General features: G+C 33.9%; 1 protein-coding gene across 1 annotated transcript in view; it reads left to right on the plus strand.

Moving 5' to 3' along the window:
* Positions 1-578: 578 nt before the first annotated feature.
* The window catches only part of Rfx (regulatory transcription factor Rfx), a 36,580-nt gene continuing 20,066 nt past the window's right edge, over positions 579-17,092 (plus strand). Inside the window, exons 1-4 of the mRNA XM_014237201.3 lie at positions 579-777; positions 861-1,071; positions 12,885-13,445; positions 13,555-13,789. Of these exons, the coding sequence (XP_014092676.3) occupies positions 13,158-13,445; positions 13,555-13,789 (523 nt within the window). The 5' untranslated portion in view covers positions 579-777; positions 861-1,071; positions 12,885-13,157. The remainder of the gene's footprint in view (positions 778-860; positions 1,072-12,884; positions 13,446-13,554; positions 13,790-17,092) is intronic.

The raw sequence follows: 17,092 nt of genomic DNA on the forward strand, positions 1-17,092 counted from the left end.
ACAAGGACCGTATTTCGATCGATCAGTTACTCATCTCAGCTACATATATGCTAAAGTGTTATGATATCGGCAGTTTCAACATATTAGAAGCTTCTTGGAGAGAAAAGGACGTATGCAAAATCTCAATATCTCAAAAACTGAGGACCTAGTTCGCTTATATACTGACAGACGTACAGACAGACCGAAATACCCTGTTCAGAGTTTAATAAACCTTGAAAAATTATGTGAACCAGAAGAGAGACCTTTCGCATTTTGCAACACTGGTCTAGCCGGTTTAAACCATGAATGTTACTGAAGACACAAGCTACTTATAGCGCCATCTAGGTGAAAATAGCAAGTGTTAACCAATATAAATCTGTTAACACAATTTTAAATATAATTTTTTTAGACGAGAAATGAAGGAAATTACAAAATTTTACAAAGTATTATGTTTGAGGCCGATAAACAGTTTTTTAATTCAAATAACCTCCAATTTGAAGTCCTATCCATTTATTCATTAATTTAAAAAAAAATGTATTACACGTTGCACCCTGTGATTTGTTCCAATTAATTTTCAATAGTCAGCTGACAATAAAAAACAACTTTAATAACTTTAAATAGCATTCGGCTAAACGCAAATTATTGCAGCGTTGTCAAGGAAACAAGAAAAACAACATTGAACCAACACAAAAATTAAAGTCGAAACCTCAATTTTCCTTCCGGTGCAGTAATCGCCAAAAAGGATTCATTTTATTCTGGCCAAATCTGTGGACTTCTCTCCGGATGCCGCACACCGCAGTAAGTTCCATATTGTAATTACAAATAAAGTGTTAAATTGTTTTTGCTGACCAATTGGTGCTAATTGCATTTATTGCTTGCAGAGCGGCACCACGCCTTCGACCAACAGATTAAAATCTTACTCTTACAAGTGAACATACATATACTTTCGCACAACACGGCCTTAAAATACGCCTTATAGCATTTTCGAAACATAAAAATATTTCATTGCTCTATTGGATGCTTTGGTCATGTAGAAGTAAAAGATGTTGTTATTATATGACGAATCGGGCGTATGAAATATTAACAAGCAGGGTGAGTACGTTATTAATTTAAGAGCTTTGTTTTGCTGTTAGTAGAATTGCAGCGTCAAGAAGTTTTTACATATTTAACGATATAACTAACATATGGGATGAAGTGATTTGGTCATTGTCTGATATACATTATCGCAATTTATTACACAAGTTTTTCCACTATTTGTTAAATTTAAGTCTGTTATGAAGTCATGGATGCAATATGTAGTATTGAGGCCATCTAAAATCGGATTGTTGTTATGTGCCAATTAATAGATAAAAATGTACATTAAATTTTTTAATTTGCAATACATCTAGTGCCCAATAATTTTTGTGCCGTTGCCGAACATAGTTGGAATAATCGTATCAATAATGTCACATTTTGTAACGCTTTAGTTTTTCATCAAATATTTACAATGCAGTAGAAAATGTTGATGAACAGTTCGTAATTAAAGAGTTTGAAAGTTAGTGTTTTGAAGATGAACCTAAATGACTCTCCTAACCCGTACCATGAGTTTTCATTTGTTATTACAAAATATTACTTCATAATTGTTATCCAACAAAGCGAAGATACAATATGTCTAACTTAGTTGTCGAGATATTTTCAAAAATGTTGCACATTTTAGAATTTTTCTTCACCCGATTATGAAGTTTTAAATACACCAACACTTATAGCATTGTATGGTAGAATATCTTACTGAGAGTTTATACGTTACGTTCAATTCGGTCAGTTTTTCGGGTCTTCTTAATATGTATGTCACGTCGTGCCGTGAAAAAAGAATAATTAAGTATAGTTAGTTTTGAAGCAGCTTTTCTAACGAAGCATCGTAATACGAATTTTTCATTTGTGAAGAGGTGGTCTGATCATTATGGAGAAACTGAAAACGTAGAGGAAAAGACAGGAAGAGGGGGGAATCACGTGGCATCTAAAAGAGAGACAAAAGATATTATTCTACTGTTTGAGAATCACTTGCTGCTCAATATAAGAGAAGCTAAAAAAAAAAGTTTAAAAAGAGATTGAATATATGTATCTCTAAATTCAATACAGAACAGACTTCAGATGCATCAAACGCATCACTTTCAAAAACAAACATGTAATATTTACAAATGAGTGAATTTTTGTATTGTTTAACCCCTTGATACGTGATTGGGTAAGAAAATGACAAACGTTTATACAAAGGAGAATGTTTGTAGATGCTTTCCTCCACATGGATTTGGAGTAGAAACAATGGATTCAATGGAAACAAGAAAACCATATTGTTACTCTAGATTAGCCAACACTGTGACCAGACCACCAATCCAAAACAGAATATTTGCGCTTTAAAGAAAGCCAAAATATCAACTCCAACATCCCTGGATGTCGCTTTCTGTGGAATATGCATAAAATTTATTTATAAGTTGCCTTCAAAGATGTCAGGTTATAATAGAAAACGCGTGAGATTGGAGAAAGTATTAAATAATTGCCAGCTATATAAAACAATGTATTTATCTGCAATTACAACATTTTTCCCAATAAACGCTACCTGCACTTCGGAAAACGAAAACGTTTATTTTTGAACGCACTATTTTTTATATATTTAAATTTCGCTCTCGTCTTGAGAGGGTGGAGGAGGAGATACGTTTATATAATATTTCGGCTTTTGCAAGATTTGTATACATTTTATTTATAACAACCCCGCTCGAAGGCAGCCAGGAAGAGAATTCCCCTAAACTACCTTAGACTATTCAGCTCCTTCATGAGTTGCTTGAAGCAATGGAGCTTAGAAGAACACCGCAGGTCTTGGAACACCAGCAACACAGGTCATACGACAAAGGTACTTTGAACTACCACAAATGATGGTGGAGAGACCAAAAAGCCTATACTCTTAGACAACAAACAAAACGCAAATTTTTAACAAATCCACTGAATTTCTCGGTAAGGCTCAATTGGTTGGGTCTGGCGCTCCTGAACTTCCTTTTTCAATCAGCCAACTAATCATTTCCAACAATATAATTATTTTATCTGCATGAAAATTGGCATGAACCTACATTTGTTGTTTATTTTACTCTTCTTCACAGAAATAAGATTTCCAATAGTTTCGATTAACCTAAAAAACGTCGAATATGTAAAAACAAATAAGTTTACGGAAGCGAACGTAATATATTTGAAAACAATTCTAGTCTTTGAGCTTTTTCTCGTCTCACCCTCCATTCATCGATTGGCGTCGAATTATATGGCAAACCAGTAACTATTTCCTTATTAATATATAATTGAAGAATTGATCTAAATCATTCCAGTACTTTTGAACCTCTGAGTGTAGCAGGGTGTTTAATGTCTTAAGTTGGAGACTACATAAATAGTATATGTAATGTTTATATATTAACGAGTATAAACATATTTCTTAAAATATGGTATAAGTATTTCATTTCGACTTAATTATATCGTTTCCTTAATTTTGCTTTGTTTACATTTATAAAAATATTATTTAATATATTTAAAAAGTAAAAAATTATTAAAAAGATATTTATCTTAGTGAAGCTTCAATCATAAAGTTTTGTAGAGAATTTTGATAGCAACGATACTCTCTGCTCTGGATGAAGTTGATTGATGGTGTGTGGATTTGTGTGTCGAGATCAAAACGCATTTTTGATAAGCTCTTTTTGGTGGCGCTAAAAGTAATTATAACTTAACTGTTATCTTGAAAATCAAAAAGAATAAACAAACTCAAATAAACAAACTTCAGTGAGTTGTACAAATTATTGAAGTAATATCTAAAATATATTTTTTTTTAATGTGGTAGAGTTTAATTTCAAACTTTTCGCAATTAGTAAAGTTTCACTTTGTGTGGGCACTTAATTATGAATACAAGTGCTTATATGTACATATGTATATATATTTTAATATGAAATGTATATTTCAACACTGATATATAATATAATATATTGCATATATACATATGTATATACACACCTGCCGCATACAACATTCAAAACTGCGCATTCGTATAAAAAACTTAATTCGAGAATGTTTTAACGCTTTGAGAAAAGTTGGAGGAAACTTACCATGACATTGCACTGCATGAGTTCCACTTTGCCACCACCAGCGCTTATTGGGACTTTGGCTGGTGTGGCGCATTAAATGTGCGTGTGCCTTGCAGCATGCACCAACGCACACCGTGCCATTACCACTACAAGGGTGCGTTACTGGTGTCGTGCCAGGTGTAAAAACGCGGTCTCGCTGTAAGTCTCACGAATTTGTTGTGAACGAGCATTGGCCTTTTGCGGCGATCCTTGTGTTTCGCGCTTGGTTGATTCTCATTTTTATACCAGATTTCAACGCACGCCACAATGATAGCTGTCCATGGCAATAAACGTCAATTTGTCGTTTGTTTTATACGAGATATATGTATGTACATATATAATATAAACATACATACATACGTATAAATAACCAAAAATAATTTCCTGTTAAATTGGTGGGAATGCGGGCAATCTTTTTCAGAAATGCAGTAAGTTGAGAATAGTTTTCGCTTGCGAACATTCACACAACAACACAAATTTTGCACGTATTTTCGTATAGTTATTCTCTTTCCAGAAAAACAGTGTTGATAATACCCTCAAGAACTGCAAACGAAAAAAAAAATTGTTCCAAATTTGTTTGTGTTTTGCCAAATATTTATTGGCTTAAATGTATTATATATATGGGTACAAATGACTGGAAAAACCCTTGACTATAACCCAGCAAACATTTAAGCCGTAAACTGAAATATATGTTATGTTAAGTGAATGATGATAAAGGCTGTGTTCGATTCGCCAAGCGTTACTCACTATACCAGATTCTCAAACAAACGGGCAGCACTTGTGGTGCAACCCTGCGCTAACATGTCTTCCGACGCATTACCAATTAATAATGATTCTTTTTTAGTGAAGAATATTTTTTTTCGCCCTAAAAAAAAGTTACTGTAACCCTTTACTTTGGCTTTCTATAATTGTTTTTTAGTTTTATGTTATAAAAATACAAGTAAAAATATTTTTCATACATAACATATTTTCTTGTACGAATTCAACTCGATAACTTTGTTGTTGCTTTTACATGTACTTTTTTTTGAGTCGAAGTTTGATTGAGAACATTTGACGAGAAATTACCGAATAAAAGCTTTCTTTTAAGAGCAAGTCTCAAAAATGAAAAATATAATTTAAAAAATTCCTTCCGTCTTGTAACTTGTAAAGAAAACACGCAAATTTATCATCAGTTCGCACATTTATTTTTTATTGAATTAGAATTTTGATAGTTATCAAAAAGTTTTATGAACAACTGTATTTTTAAAAATTAATAAGGCCTTCCCCATAAATATTCGAGTTAGCAGAAATAGCCGCAGATTACTTCACTCACCATATTTTAATTTATCTGTGGTAAATTATCAGCATCAGTAGTATAGAATTAGGCCGTCTCATTTATCATCAGAAATGATAATTTTTGATATACCGATCTCAAGTTTTTGCTGAATTTTCCTTTTAGCCATGCTAGTTATTATTGGATAAATTCAATACGTTGTTATTGTAGCAGTCTCAAGCATTGCACCAGTAGTTTAAGATGAAAGTTGGCATTTCTTGATCAGGTACAAGCCCGTTTTGTAGTTTATTAAAACTAAAAGAACCTTTCCGCCGCATATGTCATAACTTTAATTCTCATTCCTGCACATTTGATTTAACTCACTTACTTTTTAAAATAAAATAAAAACTATTGCTTTCTCTTAAAAAATAAAATCGTAACAATTTATTATGACGTAATACTAAATCTTAGCTGTTGAAATTTTTGTTTCAGTGGCTAAGCAGTCTTAGATTTCGATGCTTAAAACACTCTTTTGCCTTTCATGACTCGGCTAATTCTGCACGTATGTATTCGGGTTGCGCCCCTCGCGTCGGTTGGGCGGGAGGAGATTAATCGTTGAGTTATTAATATTTAAACACGTTAGTCCTGGAAACTGCACAAATTTTAGTTCCAAATAACGGTAGTGACAGTACTTGTCAGAATAACAATTCGATCTGTTCCGCTCATCTGGAACGGTATAAAGCCTAAATTAAGAGCAGCTTTATTAGTAAAGTTTTTACGCATATGAAAATATGTTTACACAGATTTTTGCATGGTGGAACGTTCCAGCAAAACAACCTATCGACATTTCCACACTTTGACGATTTTTTTATTTCTTATATGATTTTTACTCTTTTTTTTTTACTGTCATTAGAAAAAAATTAAGTTATTTTTTACTTGGTTAAGTAAAGGTCCCAGCGTAAAAAATTACAAAAAAAAATATATATATATTAACGTTAAAAAACTGTAAAAGATTGGCTTGTTTAAATTGTGTTTAACTGTGTAAATTTATTTTGAAAGTAGTTGGTACCAAGTGGTTTAAGTGCAAAAACAATACCTATAATCCTGTCTGCCCAACTGAAAATGTACCAACATTGGTTTAGCGTTACATATAACTCTTTCTTGCTTCCAGCAGCGAACTTGAGTTTTCGCTATACTGGGATGACTGTGTGTTGATGAGTTGAATTGCGCATACCAAGACTTGAACAAAAACAAAATCATAACCGTTACTCTCTCGATGAACTCATTACTTTCCGTGCGCCTCTGTGGCAAACCCATGGAAGAAAAATAAGTAGCTAAAGGAAATTATTTTAATTATTCGTAGTTTGGTGAGTTACCGGAAATTCTGGTGTAACTGAAAAAAGAATTTAGAAGGCGACTGTACATAAAGTAAATAAAGTCGACTTTTGGAGTATATAAGCCTTGCAATATGTTTGTTTTAGTTGTTGCTGTTTTTTATTGTGTTTTTCTTTATTTTCTTTATTTTTTTTTTGTTTTTTTTTTGTTTTTTGCTTTCCCACAGTATTCAGATGAGAGTATAGGACTATCGATATTCATTCATTGGCCATATGCGTTGCCACTAGTTTTTTTTTTTTTACTACATCTTCTTACCCCTATTTGACAGCAACAACAACAACAAGAAAAGTATTCAACTAATACATAACTTAGCTACACAGTTAGAACACGCAAGCTTGCATATAAACATATGTACGAGTGTGTATACTAGGGTGGAGCGAAAAAAAAGTAAATTTTTCACTTTTTAGTGAATTTTGAGTTAAATTTATTTTTGTACAAAAAAAAAATTTTTTTAGTTTAAACTCTTCATATTTATATAAAAATGACCAAATTTGACGGTTTTTGACCCAAAATTTATTTTAACGCTTAAGGAAAGCATATTGTCGTTTAAGACTTTTTTTTAAAACTCCAATAATGACCACAAATCTTTTTTTTAAGTTAATAACTTTTAATTGGCCAGAAGAAGGAGTCTCCACAGCTTCTAGAATAAAAAAAAAATTTTTTTTACAAAATAAAAGTTTTAATGTTACAAAAAATTATTTTTTTTTTTCCAAAAGTTTTCTTTTTTTTTATATATCTAATAAATAAATTTTTTTTCGCTCCACCCTAATGTATGAAACTATCGGTAAATTGGTCGGCAGTACCTTGCCACCTACTTGCTGCGACTTATTGGGTAAGCAGGTTGGTCCGATTGCAACTACAACATCTGCAGAAGCTATTAGATGGCAGCTGCTATTGTGTGCTGGCACGAACGTGTGTGTATACATATATATGTGTGTGTAATAGTGCAATTACCAATAAGAAAGCATATGAGTGAATATAGGCGAAGTTTGAGTGTGTGTGTGTTAACGTTTTCGTGCACTTGTATTTAGAGTCCTTCCACTAAAGGCTTGCACTCTGCCAATGCAGCTACATATTTACATATGCTACACTCATACATATTTATATGTAGTATTTTACGTGTGTGTATGTATGAGTGCATTTTATGCAGGTCACATGCATTATGCCGTCTGATAATTTCATTCAAACTGCATCAGTTGTACATACTCTCTCTAACGAAGCGAAAGCCAAGCGTTCACCGAAAGCGTCGCACATTTCACTGCCAAATCGAAATTCTCAAGAACCCGCGCAGCGTTTACTTCACGAATATTGTGTGAATATTTTCTATTTATTTGCTGTCAAATTTTACATACTTCGTGTGTCATTTACGACTTCCCGATGCATGTGTGTGTGTGTGTGTTTTATATTCGCCAACAATTTCAGCGCGCTTTATTTGATCAATATTTCCAATTTTCACCACAGTATTTTATTACGCGCTTCGTTTACGCCATTCCGCGCTCGTCGAACCCCACCCACAACAACAACAGTCCAGTCTAATGCCAGGCAATCGCGTGTCTACTCGCATAAAATCCGCATAAAAAATCATCTTCAAATACTTACCCAACAAACATAAAAGCAGTACACAGCCTTTGAAGAAAAATCTGTGACAAAATAATACAAAAAAAAAATTTTAGGAAAAAAAATAACTTTGAAAATCGTTTTAGGAAAGCAAAATGTGTTAGCCCTTTTAAGCATTTCATTCAACAATTGCATGTAGCCCTATTGGTTGACAACCAAAAGCCTAATTGGGTGCATACATATCTACATCCGATGCAAGCGTGTAAAAATGTAAGTGTAAACAATATTTATTAATTTTTTTTTTTTCTTTTCACTACCAATGCACCGACGCCTTAGCAGTTTGTCAATTGCCGCTGATAGTTGCATTTGATTTATTCACTGCGCTGCATTTCCTTCCGCCAAAACGCCGACACCTGTGCAAGTGAATGTGGCATATAAAAAGGGTGATTTCGTACCGTTAAATTGTTATTGCTATTGTTGTTGTTAAATTTTATACTGACTCGTTTACTGTTTATAAACAAAGTTCAGTAAACAAATAATGAGGAAGCAAGCGACAGAAGCGCATAATCAAGTGTCCTTCCGTTGCCACTGGTTGCCACCCACATTCACTTCAGTTGTGCTGTATTTGTGGCGCGTTTGTTTTAGCGAATGCGTGGTCGCGAGTTCCTTTCAACGATGCGTAAAAAATTATAAATTAGTCAAATAAAGCGAATAAGTAAATATTTGCGTGTGAAAAAGTCGTGAAATTATACCATATTTCTGCTGAAGACAATTAAAGAGTAATTTAAGTTAACATATATGTACGTACAACTGTGTTGAAGCAATGAAATAAAAGTTAAGTTTTTTATTAAATATTTTCTAACTGTTCTACGTGTCTCCGCTACACTTTATCCTTTCATCTTTTGCTTTTGTTTCAACATCAAACAGGGTTCGTTATAGTTTTTCAAATCAAACTTGTAAGACGAAGGAATATGGCTCTTTGTTTGGCTTTGAGAATATTTTTGTTCTTCATATAATCCAGGAAATGCTTTATAGTGGTACGGCAATTCATTCTTTAATTCACCGAATGGTAGAATATATTTATATCCTGAACAGGGTAAGTTAAGTTTAGAACTAGTTTTTGAGATATCAATTGAAATTTTGCACACGTCCTTTTCTCTCCAAGAAGCTAATAATTTGTCGGAACCTCCGATATCAGATTATTATAGCATAAAGCTGTCATAGAAACTGAATAATCGGAATCAAATGCTTGCATGGAAAACTATCTAATTTGACGAGATAGCTTCATGAAATTTGGCATGTATTATTTTTTAAGGCAATAATACAATATCCGAAGAAATTTTTCAGATTGTATCAGTATAGCATATACATAGCTGCCATATATAGTGCACGATCGGAGTCAAGTTCTTGCATGGAAGGGTGTTATAGCTTCGATGCAACGCAAGTTAACGTTTTTATGTTTTTATTAAAACCAAACATATTAATTCGTTTATTTTCTTTAGCTATATGACATATCTGTTAGCTCTTGACATATCTGACTTTTTAGAACGCACAAAGAACGAAAAAAACTAAGTATCGCGCTTCTTATTCCGAGCAAATAAAGCGTATTCAAATCGTACCAGAAAAGAAAAATCCTTTAGAACCAATTAATTATATTTATTTAGAATTTAGCATATTGCAGGGGAAAAAAAGTTTGACAGCCGTTCTAGTCAGCCCATGCTAGACTCATTTTTTCAGCAAAAGTCCCTACCATTTTCTGCTACCTCGAGGTGGCACCTCATTAAAGAAAAATTAGAAAAAATCTCTTGCTGCTAAATCGATCTATACTTATACTTTCATAAAGTTCGGACAGTTCACTATTTCATCTTTTAGATATACAGCATTGCCAGCCCTTATAAAAGAATTGTAATTGATCTAGTATCGTCATTGCCCACAACCAGTCACTTTCCACAAAGTGTATGGTAGTATCTCACAGAGGTAAGATTGAGCCACTAAGATCACTAATATTTAAACCTACATTTTTTTTTGAAGCCATCTTAAATCAAGAATTTTTCACATGCTGAGTTTTGTGATGCAGTGTTATTAAAAATTAAAAAAAATATATATATACATAAATCCTGTACAAAAAATTTGGCTTTTATAGATATTTAAGTACCCAAAAACCATGAACAAAAATCAAAGACTATTAAGAGTATCTTTGGTTTTTAAAAATATCCGTAAATTTTGTTTCTAAACAAACTTTACTGAATGTTATTTGCCACCTATAAGATCCAAAATTTTTCTGGAAATTTTCGAACAATGGATTCAAATATATAATACAATCAGGTTCTGGAATCCGAGTGAAAGTGTAAATAAAAATGAATACAAAAACGAGTGAGTTGTTTTGAAAAACAAGAAATTTGTTTATTTTCGTTCTCGTTTTTATTCTGTCATACAAATTAATGAAAGTTTTCAAATTATTCTAAAAATAAAATACATCAAAATAATAAAAAGGCTGACTCTATTCATCCGGTTACTGTACGAATAATTTTTATTTATTTATCCGGTTAAAATAATTCATAATTCAATCGCGTCAAACTCCTTTCTGCTATTCGCCCGTAAAATAGGGCCCTTAAAAAAAACCGGACTAGTAAACACAGAAAAGTACCAGCTTATTATCCGGTTCATTCTTTAAAAAAAAATAACGAATTTGACCGGATGACTAATTATAAATTATTCGTACAGTACCCGGACTAATAGTCACTGGGAATAAAAAATTAGACTAATTAAGTTTGCGATATATTGTTATGGAAGATGAGCTGAATACAGAAGAAACTATTGGTTGCGGTTAATGTGAATTTATTAAATGGCCAATTTGTCTATCTTCAGTAATATTGTGGGCAACTTTTTTCCTAATGAAAGCCTTCCAAGTTTGTACGGAACCCGATGACAAATTGGCTTAAGAAAATTTCTTTAGAATAATAAAATTGCTAGTTTTTTTATTACCTTTTTCCTGGCAGAAATTTATTTTTCTGGTGCACCATGTAGCGGTTGTTTTTTTAGACATGTGGTTTTCAATGAGGCAATATTTTTTTCGGCATTGATCTTTTTGACAGCTGTTACTCGATTTATACTAAGTTTGGTTTGCCATTATGTGATGGACAGATTTACTCCGGAACAACTTTAGCAAATTATGCAAATTTATGACCAAAAAAATTGTTCGGTTCGAGCAACGCATCGCGCACTGCTCCCAATATTCGGTCGTCATAATTGCCCAGCAGAGTAGGTAATTTAAGCAACCAGGGATCGGTTTACTCTAGCAAAGAATACGCATCCCCCGGGGCGTCGTACAGTACGCAACGAAGAGACTATTGGTACTGTGGTGCGAACTATCGATGAAGACCCAAATGAGTTCATCCGCCATCACGAGCGAACAATTGAAGCTGTGCCAATCGACTTTATGAAAGATTTTACAGAAGCTTCTTGATTTGCGAGCTTACAAAATCCAACACGTTCAAGAATTGAAGCCGAACGAGCATCGGTCGAATTTTTGCAAAAGGTGGTCGAAAATTGAGCCTCTCGGTTGGAATTTATTCGTGCCAGCCGCGACGGACACTTGCCCGAAATGATTTTTAAAAATAATGACAAACACTTATCTTTTTAACAAAGCTAAATTCTTAGCCATAAAAATTAATTATTATTAGCGTTTTATTTCTTCTTAAAAACCACATGTCTAAAAAAGACACCCTTTATATGAAGTAAAATTTTTTTTCTTGTCTCACCTCAAATTTAATAATAAAAAACAAAAAATTGAGAAACTCATCTGTTCTGATTTTGATTTCCTATGCAAGATCACACTTTGCGAAGTGTCTCATCATTCATATTAATATAAATCGCAAATAAATTGGTGATTTTTGTTACTTTGATTCGCCCACACTAAGTCCACTGCTTTGTGTGTGTATGAGTGAGGTATAGAAATTTGTACAATAAAAATGCAATTACGCCACAAGTCATATAATACAACAAAAGTGTATGCCACCATTGTAACATACTGCGCCGATCGGAAAGTATTTCAATTAAAGTTGAAAATTTGGAATTCGACATTTGATGTGCTTTCGTATACCGACAATTGTGCGAGTTACACAGATTCGCTGGCAGAAAAGCCAACGCAACGTACTTGCGGCGTCCCTAGCGACGGTGTCAGGCGTCATGGGAACGCGGGGCTTTACGCCGGAACACACCGAATGGGTGGGCAAAACAGAATGCCAGAATGCCAAGATGAATAGACGAAGGTAGCAAAAAATACCTGCAAAAGTTTAATTTCATAGCAACACCCCAGGTGAATCGGCAATTGGAAGTCATCATTAGCAACACCCGCACTTCCGCCAACACACATACGAGCGCATAAACACTCACCCACACACACACAATGCTCGGTTGTGCGAAATATGTGCGCACTTTTAGGCGCATAACGCTTTTGTCGCTATAAGTTGTATTTTGTAAATGCGCAAATTTCATTTATTACATAATTTTCATATGTGCCTCTTATTATTATGATGCCACACTCAAATGCATATACTTTTTCTTTACAGATGTAATCTTCAAAGAGAAACTACCAAATAATTTGAACAAACAGTTGCCTTCATTTATGTAAACTAAGATCTAGTCAAGAGTATTTTAGCACAAAACCACAAAATAGAGCTCAAAAACACAGCACCTAAAATAATTTATATACACACAACAACTTTATACACACTATACATATAGTACGAAACGAAATTAGTAATAAAGAGTAGAAAATAATTAACCAGAAACTAAGAGCAAACATTGAAAACGAACACGAGTGCGTGTTGTTAACAGATATTATGACCACACGACTTGCAACACAACGAAACTTTATACTCTCAACAACTGCGAATGTGGCGCCAAATGTTGTCGATGCCACTGCAGCCACATCCGGCGTCAACGCGACCGTAGACGATGTCAATGTTGCAACCGTGAACGTATTGTCAACACGTGATATCAAACATGAGGAGATTTCCACCGAAATCGCAAATGCTTGCTCATCCTCATCGAATGTCGAGCACTTTGAATACATCGATGCGACGGTGGACGTTGTGGCCACAGCCAATATGGAGGATGTCATCACACAAGTATGCAACCCTAAACATTTCCATTACATTCATTTGCGCTACACACATATATACATTTCTGGAACGCTATAAATATTGTTTCAATTGTTAACATTTTGTTTTGTTGCAGCAAAACAAATTGGTGGGCAATGAACAGAATGAAGCCGTGGCTCTTATCAGCGTTGTGGTGCCGATGGATGCCTCCGATTCCACTGGCAGTGAGACACATGTCAATATGTCCGATTTAAGTGCAATTAAAGATAACACTGACTTGTCACAACATGTGGCCAACGGGCAAGTAACCCTAGTGCAGGCGCAGACAGCGGACGGTGATGAAGGCCCACCACAATACATTACCGTTACAGGTGAGTTGAATAACTCAAATGTTAACTCTATTGAGAATTAATTCCAAAAAAAAATTTTAATAATCAAATTGTATTAAGTTGAAATGTGTCGCCTTTTACAAAATCTTTAAATATTTCAAACTTTTAAGAAGCACATCTAGTGTGACAGCCTACAAAAGGCGATTTATAGAAATATGAAAAAACAAAACTACAAGTACATTACATAGTAACATTTTTTAATAAACAAGCACTGTTGACCTACTCCGTAGATAAAACCTAAAAAAAAAAATTAAATCTTTTCTAGAAGATATTGTCCGTACAATGACCTAACATTAAAAAATCACAAATTGCCAAAACTCGGCGTTTTTAAAATAAAAGTTGAAGTTTGTCCAAAATTTGTGTCGTTTTTGAGCTGCCAAAATTCCATTTTTTATCAGACGAGATCTTGAAGTTCATTGTATGAAGAACTTTATACAGAACATGTCGGAAAAGTTGAATGTGATCGAATCCCTTTGTTCTGGATTATTCACTGAGGCAAATTTGAAAAATGTTACTTTGAAAAAAACTTAAAATAAACTGAAATTAAATATAAACTGATGAAACTGATTGAACTGAACGGCTACACTTAAGAAGGCCGTAAATCAAAAATTATTTCAGATATCGATTTAAAATTTTAGTAGGTTATTTTTAAAAGCGCTTAAATCCATAAAACAAATGATAATTTACTCATAATTGATTAATGGAATACTTATTCTTCAACTTGGAGTTTATTGTTGTACGATATACCACAAATATGTACTCGTATGTGTGATATAACGATTATTCTATTAGTAGTTAGTTAGACTTTGTTATACGTACTACTGTTGTTGTTGTAGTAGCGGCAGAAAAAATTCATGTAGTAATTTCGAGTAATGGTGCCGAGATGACAGGCCTTGGCCGGATAAACCACCGGGTCCGTTTCGGTTACTTAGACCCGACTGTCGCGTAAACGGGAACCTATTCGTACTACTAATTATTATAAGTTATATCAAAAATGTATCCTACTAAAGAGTATTGAATTTATTTCCCAAATAAGGGTCTAAACCTTATTTTTAGAAGATTCTGTGCAGCAATATAAAAGTTTTAGAATCGAATTTTCTTTTCAAAAAAATAATTTCTACCAGATATGTTAAGAAATATTAAAAAAGTCCGACCTTTATAAAGTATATAGCAGTACAACTCCTGATCAGCGCGACAAGCTGAGAAAATTTAGCCTTGTTCGTTTATATGTCCGTTTGTCCGTCCGTCTATTTGTCTGTATATAAGCGAACTAGTCCCTCAGTTTATGAGATATCGATTTGAAATTTAGCACACATCCTTTTATACCCAAGAAGCTGCGCATTTGTCGGAATCTTCAATTTCGGATCAACATATAGCTGTCATACAAACTGAACAATCGGAATCAAGTGCTTGCATGGAAAACTTTTTATACCTTGAACAAGATATATTCACAAAATTTGGCATGGGTTATTGTCTAAGGTAATGGTGCAATCTCCGAAAAAATTATTTAGATCGGATTGCTATAGGATGTAGCCGCCATACAAACTGATCGTTAAAAATCAAGTTCTTGGAAAACATTTTTTGTATTTATGAAGGGTATCATATTTGATAAGATATCTTCATGAAATTTACCGTGGATTATTGTCCACATGTTGTTCAGATCGGACATATACCATACATACTTAGCTGCCATACAATGAAGTTCTTGTATGGAAACTGTTTTTGTTTGTGAAGAGTATTATAGCTTCAGTGCAATCAAAGTTAAAGTTTTTTCTTTTTTTTTTTAATTTCCTCCAAGAATGATTAGAAAGTATGTAAATCTTTAGTGTTTAAATTTTTTCCGCTACTTTTTCATTTTTCAAAGCTTTGTGTGTAATCTATGATTTTCAAGCAATTATTCAAACATTTTAAGTTATACTTGGTAATTCTCTTTATACCCTACTAATGAGACCAGCTGCAGTAGCCCACTAACTGTTATATAGCACCCGTCTTAGAACCAGCGAAAAGTTAAACAAACAATTACCAGCGAAGCATTAATTAATCCGAACAGTAACTTTGATCTGGAATACACTTGCCGTTGCCAAACGTATTGCCATCAGTCGACGTAACTCCCGCTTCGTTTCATCCGTTATTTGGTTGTTTGTATCTACTTACAAATGTTTATAGATATGTAAGTGTGTGCGTGTGACTGTCAGTTCGGTTTGCTCATTGTTGATATCACAATTAAAAGGACTTAATTTGTAATGAATCTTACCTGCAACAATCGCGCTGCAGGCTGCAAAAACGTATACGGCGCACGTGTGGCAACAACACCGTCGAGTGGTGTAGAATGACACAAATGTATCTCACTTTGCACCGCAGCGCCATGCCCATGCTGCGCCGTGAAGGGTTACTCTATTTGTTATGACACCAAGCTGATAGTGATGCGGTGGGCTACGTACATACACAGCGGCGGTTCATAGGTCTCTGCAAGCGTGTAATTATTATATTTTTATTTCCCAAATACCACATTGCCTTTGTCCCTGCCAGCATTCAACGCACGATGTATCATAGCTGTATCATAGTCTAGCGGTTTCGTACATATCAGTGGCATAAAACCTTCAGGTACGCGCGCTGGCTAATATTCACATACAACGTTGCATGTGTAGGTATATTAGAGCGGATTGATTTACAGGAAGCCAAAAAAACGGACAAATCGCGTATGCGGCAAATATTCTACGGATTATTCTGAACATCTTTGCCTAAGAAAATATGGGTCGGTGGTTTCGAGCCAGCGGTTTTTAAGTGATGTTTTTTTTTTTGATCATAAAAATTTCATCGTCAGTTTTTGAGTTATTCGAATGAAATTTAATACATGATAATACATTTGAGATGCTATTGATTAACTGTCGGAATCGGCCAGATCGGACATCTATTTTAAATGTATTTTCATAAACATTTTTAAAGTTGATGCTGCATGCGAAAAATGTTTTCCATTTCATGAATTATAAATTTCAATTAAAAACTCTATGAGACAAGAAAAAAGTCGTTTGTATGGGAGATATACATATGTTATAGTTGTCAGATTTTCTTCATTTTCACTGTCGTTGTTAAGTATATTTTATTCCGACAAATGTTCAATCAAATCTCAAAATGCACTTATGTATTCAATTTCATTCGAATAACTCAAAAATTCGCGATAAAATTTAATAATGCCGAAAAAAAACTTCACTTAAAAAATCGCTGGCTCGAAACCAGTTTTAGACGCATATTCTCTCAGGCAAAGAAGTTCAGAATTATAATTAT

Source organism: Bactrocera oleae, chromosome 2, assembly GCF_042242935.1.
Source record: "Bactrocera oleae isolate idBacOlea1 chromosome 2, idBacOlea1, whole genome shotgun sequence".
Taxonomy (NCBI): Eukaryota; Metazoa; Arthropoda; class Insecta; order Diptera; family Tephritidae; genus Bactrocera; species Bactrocera oleae.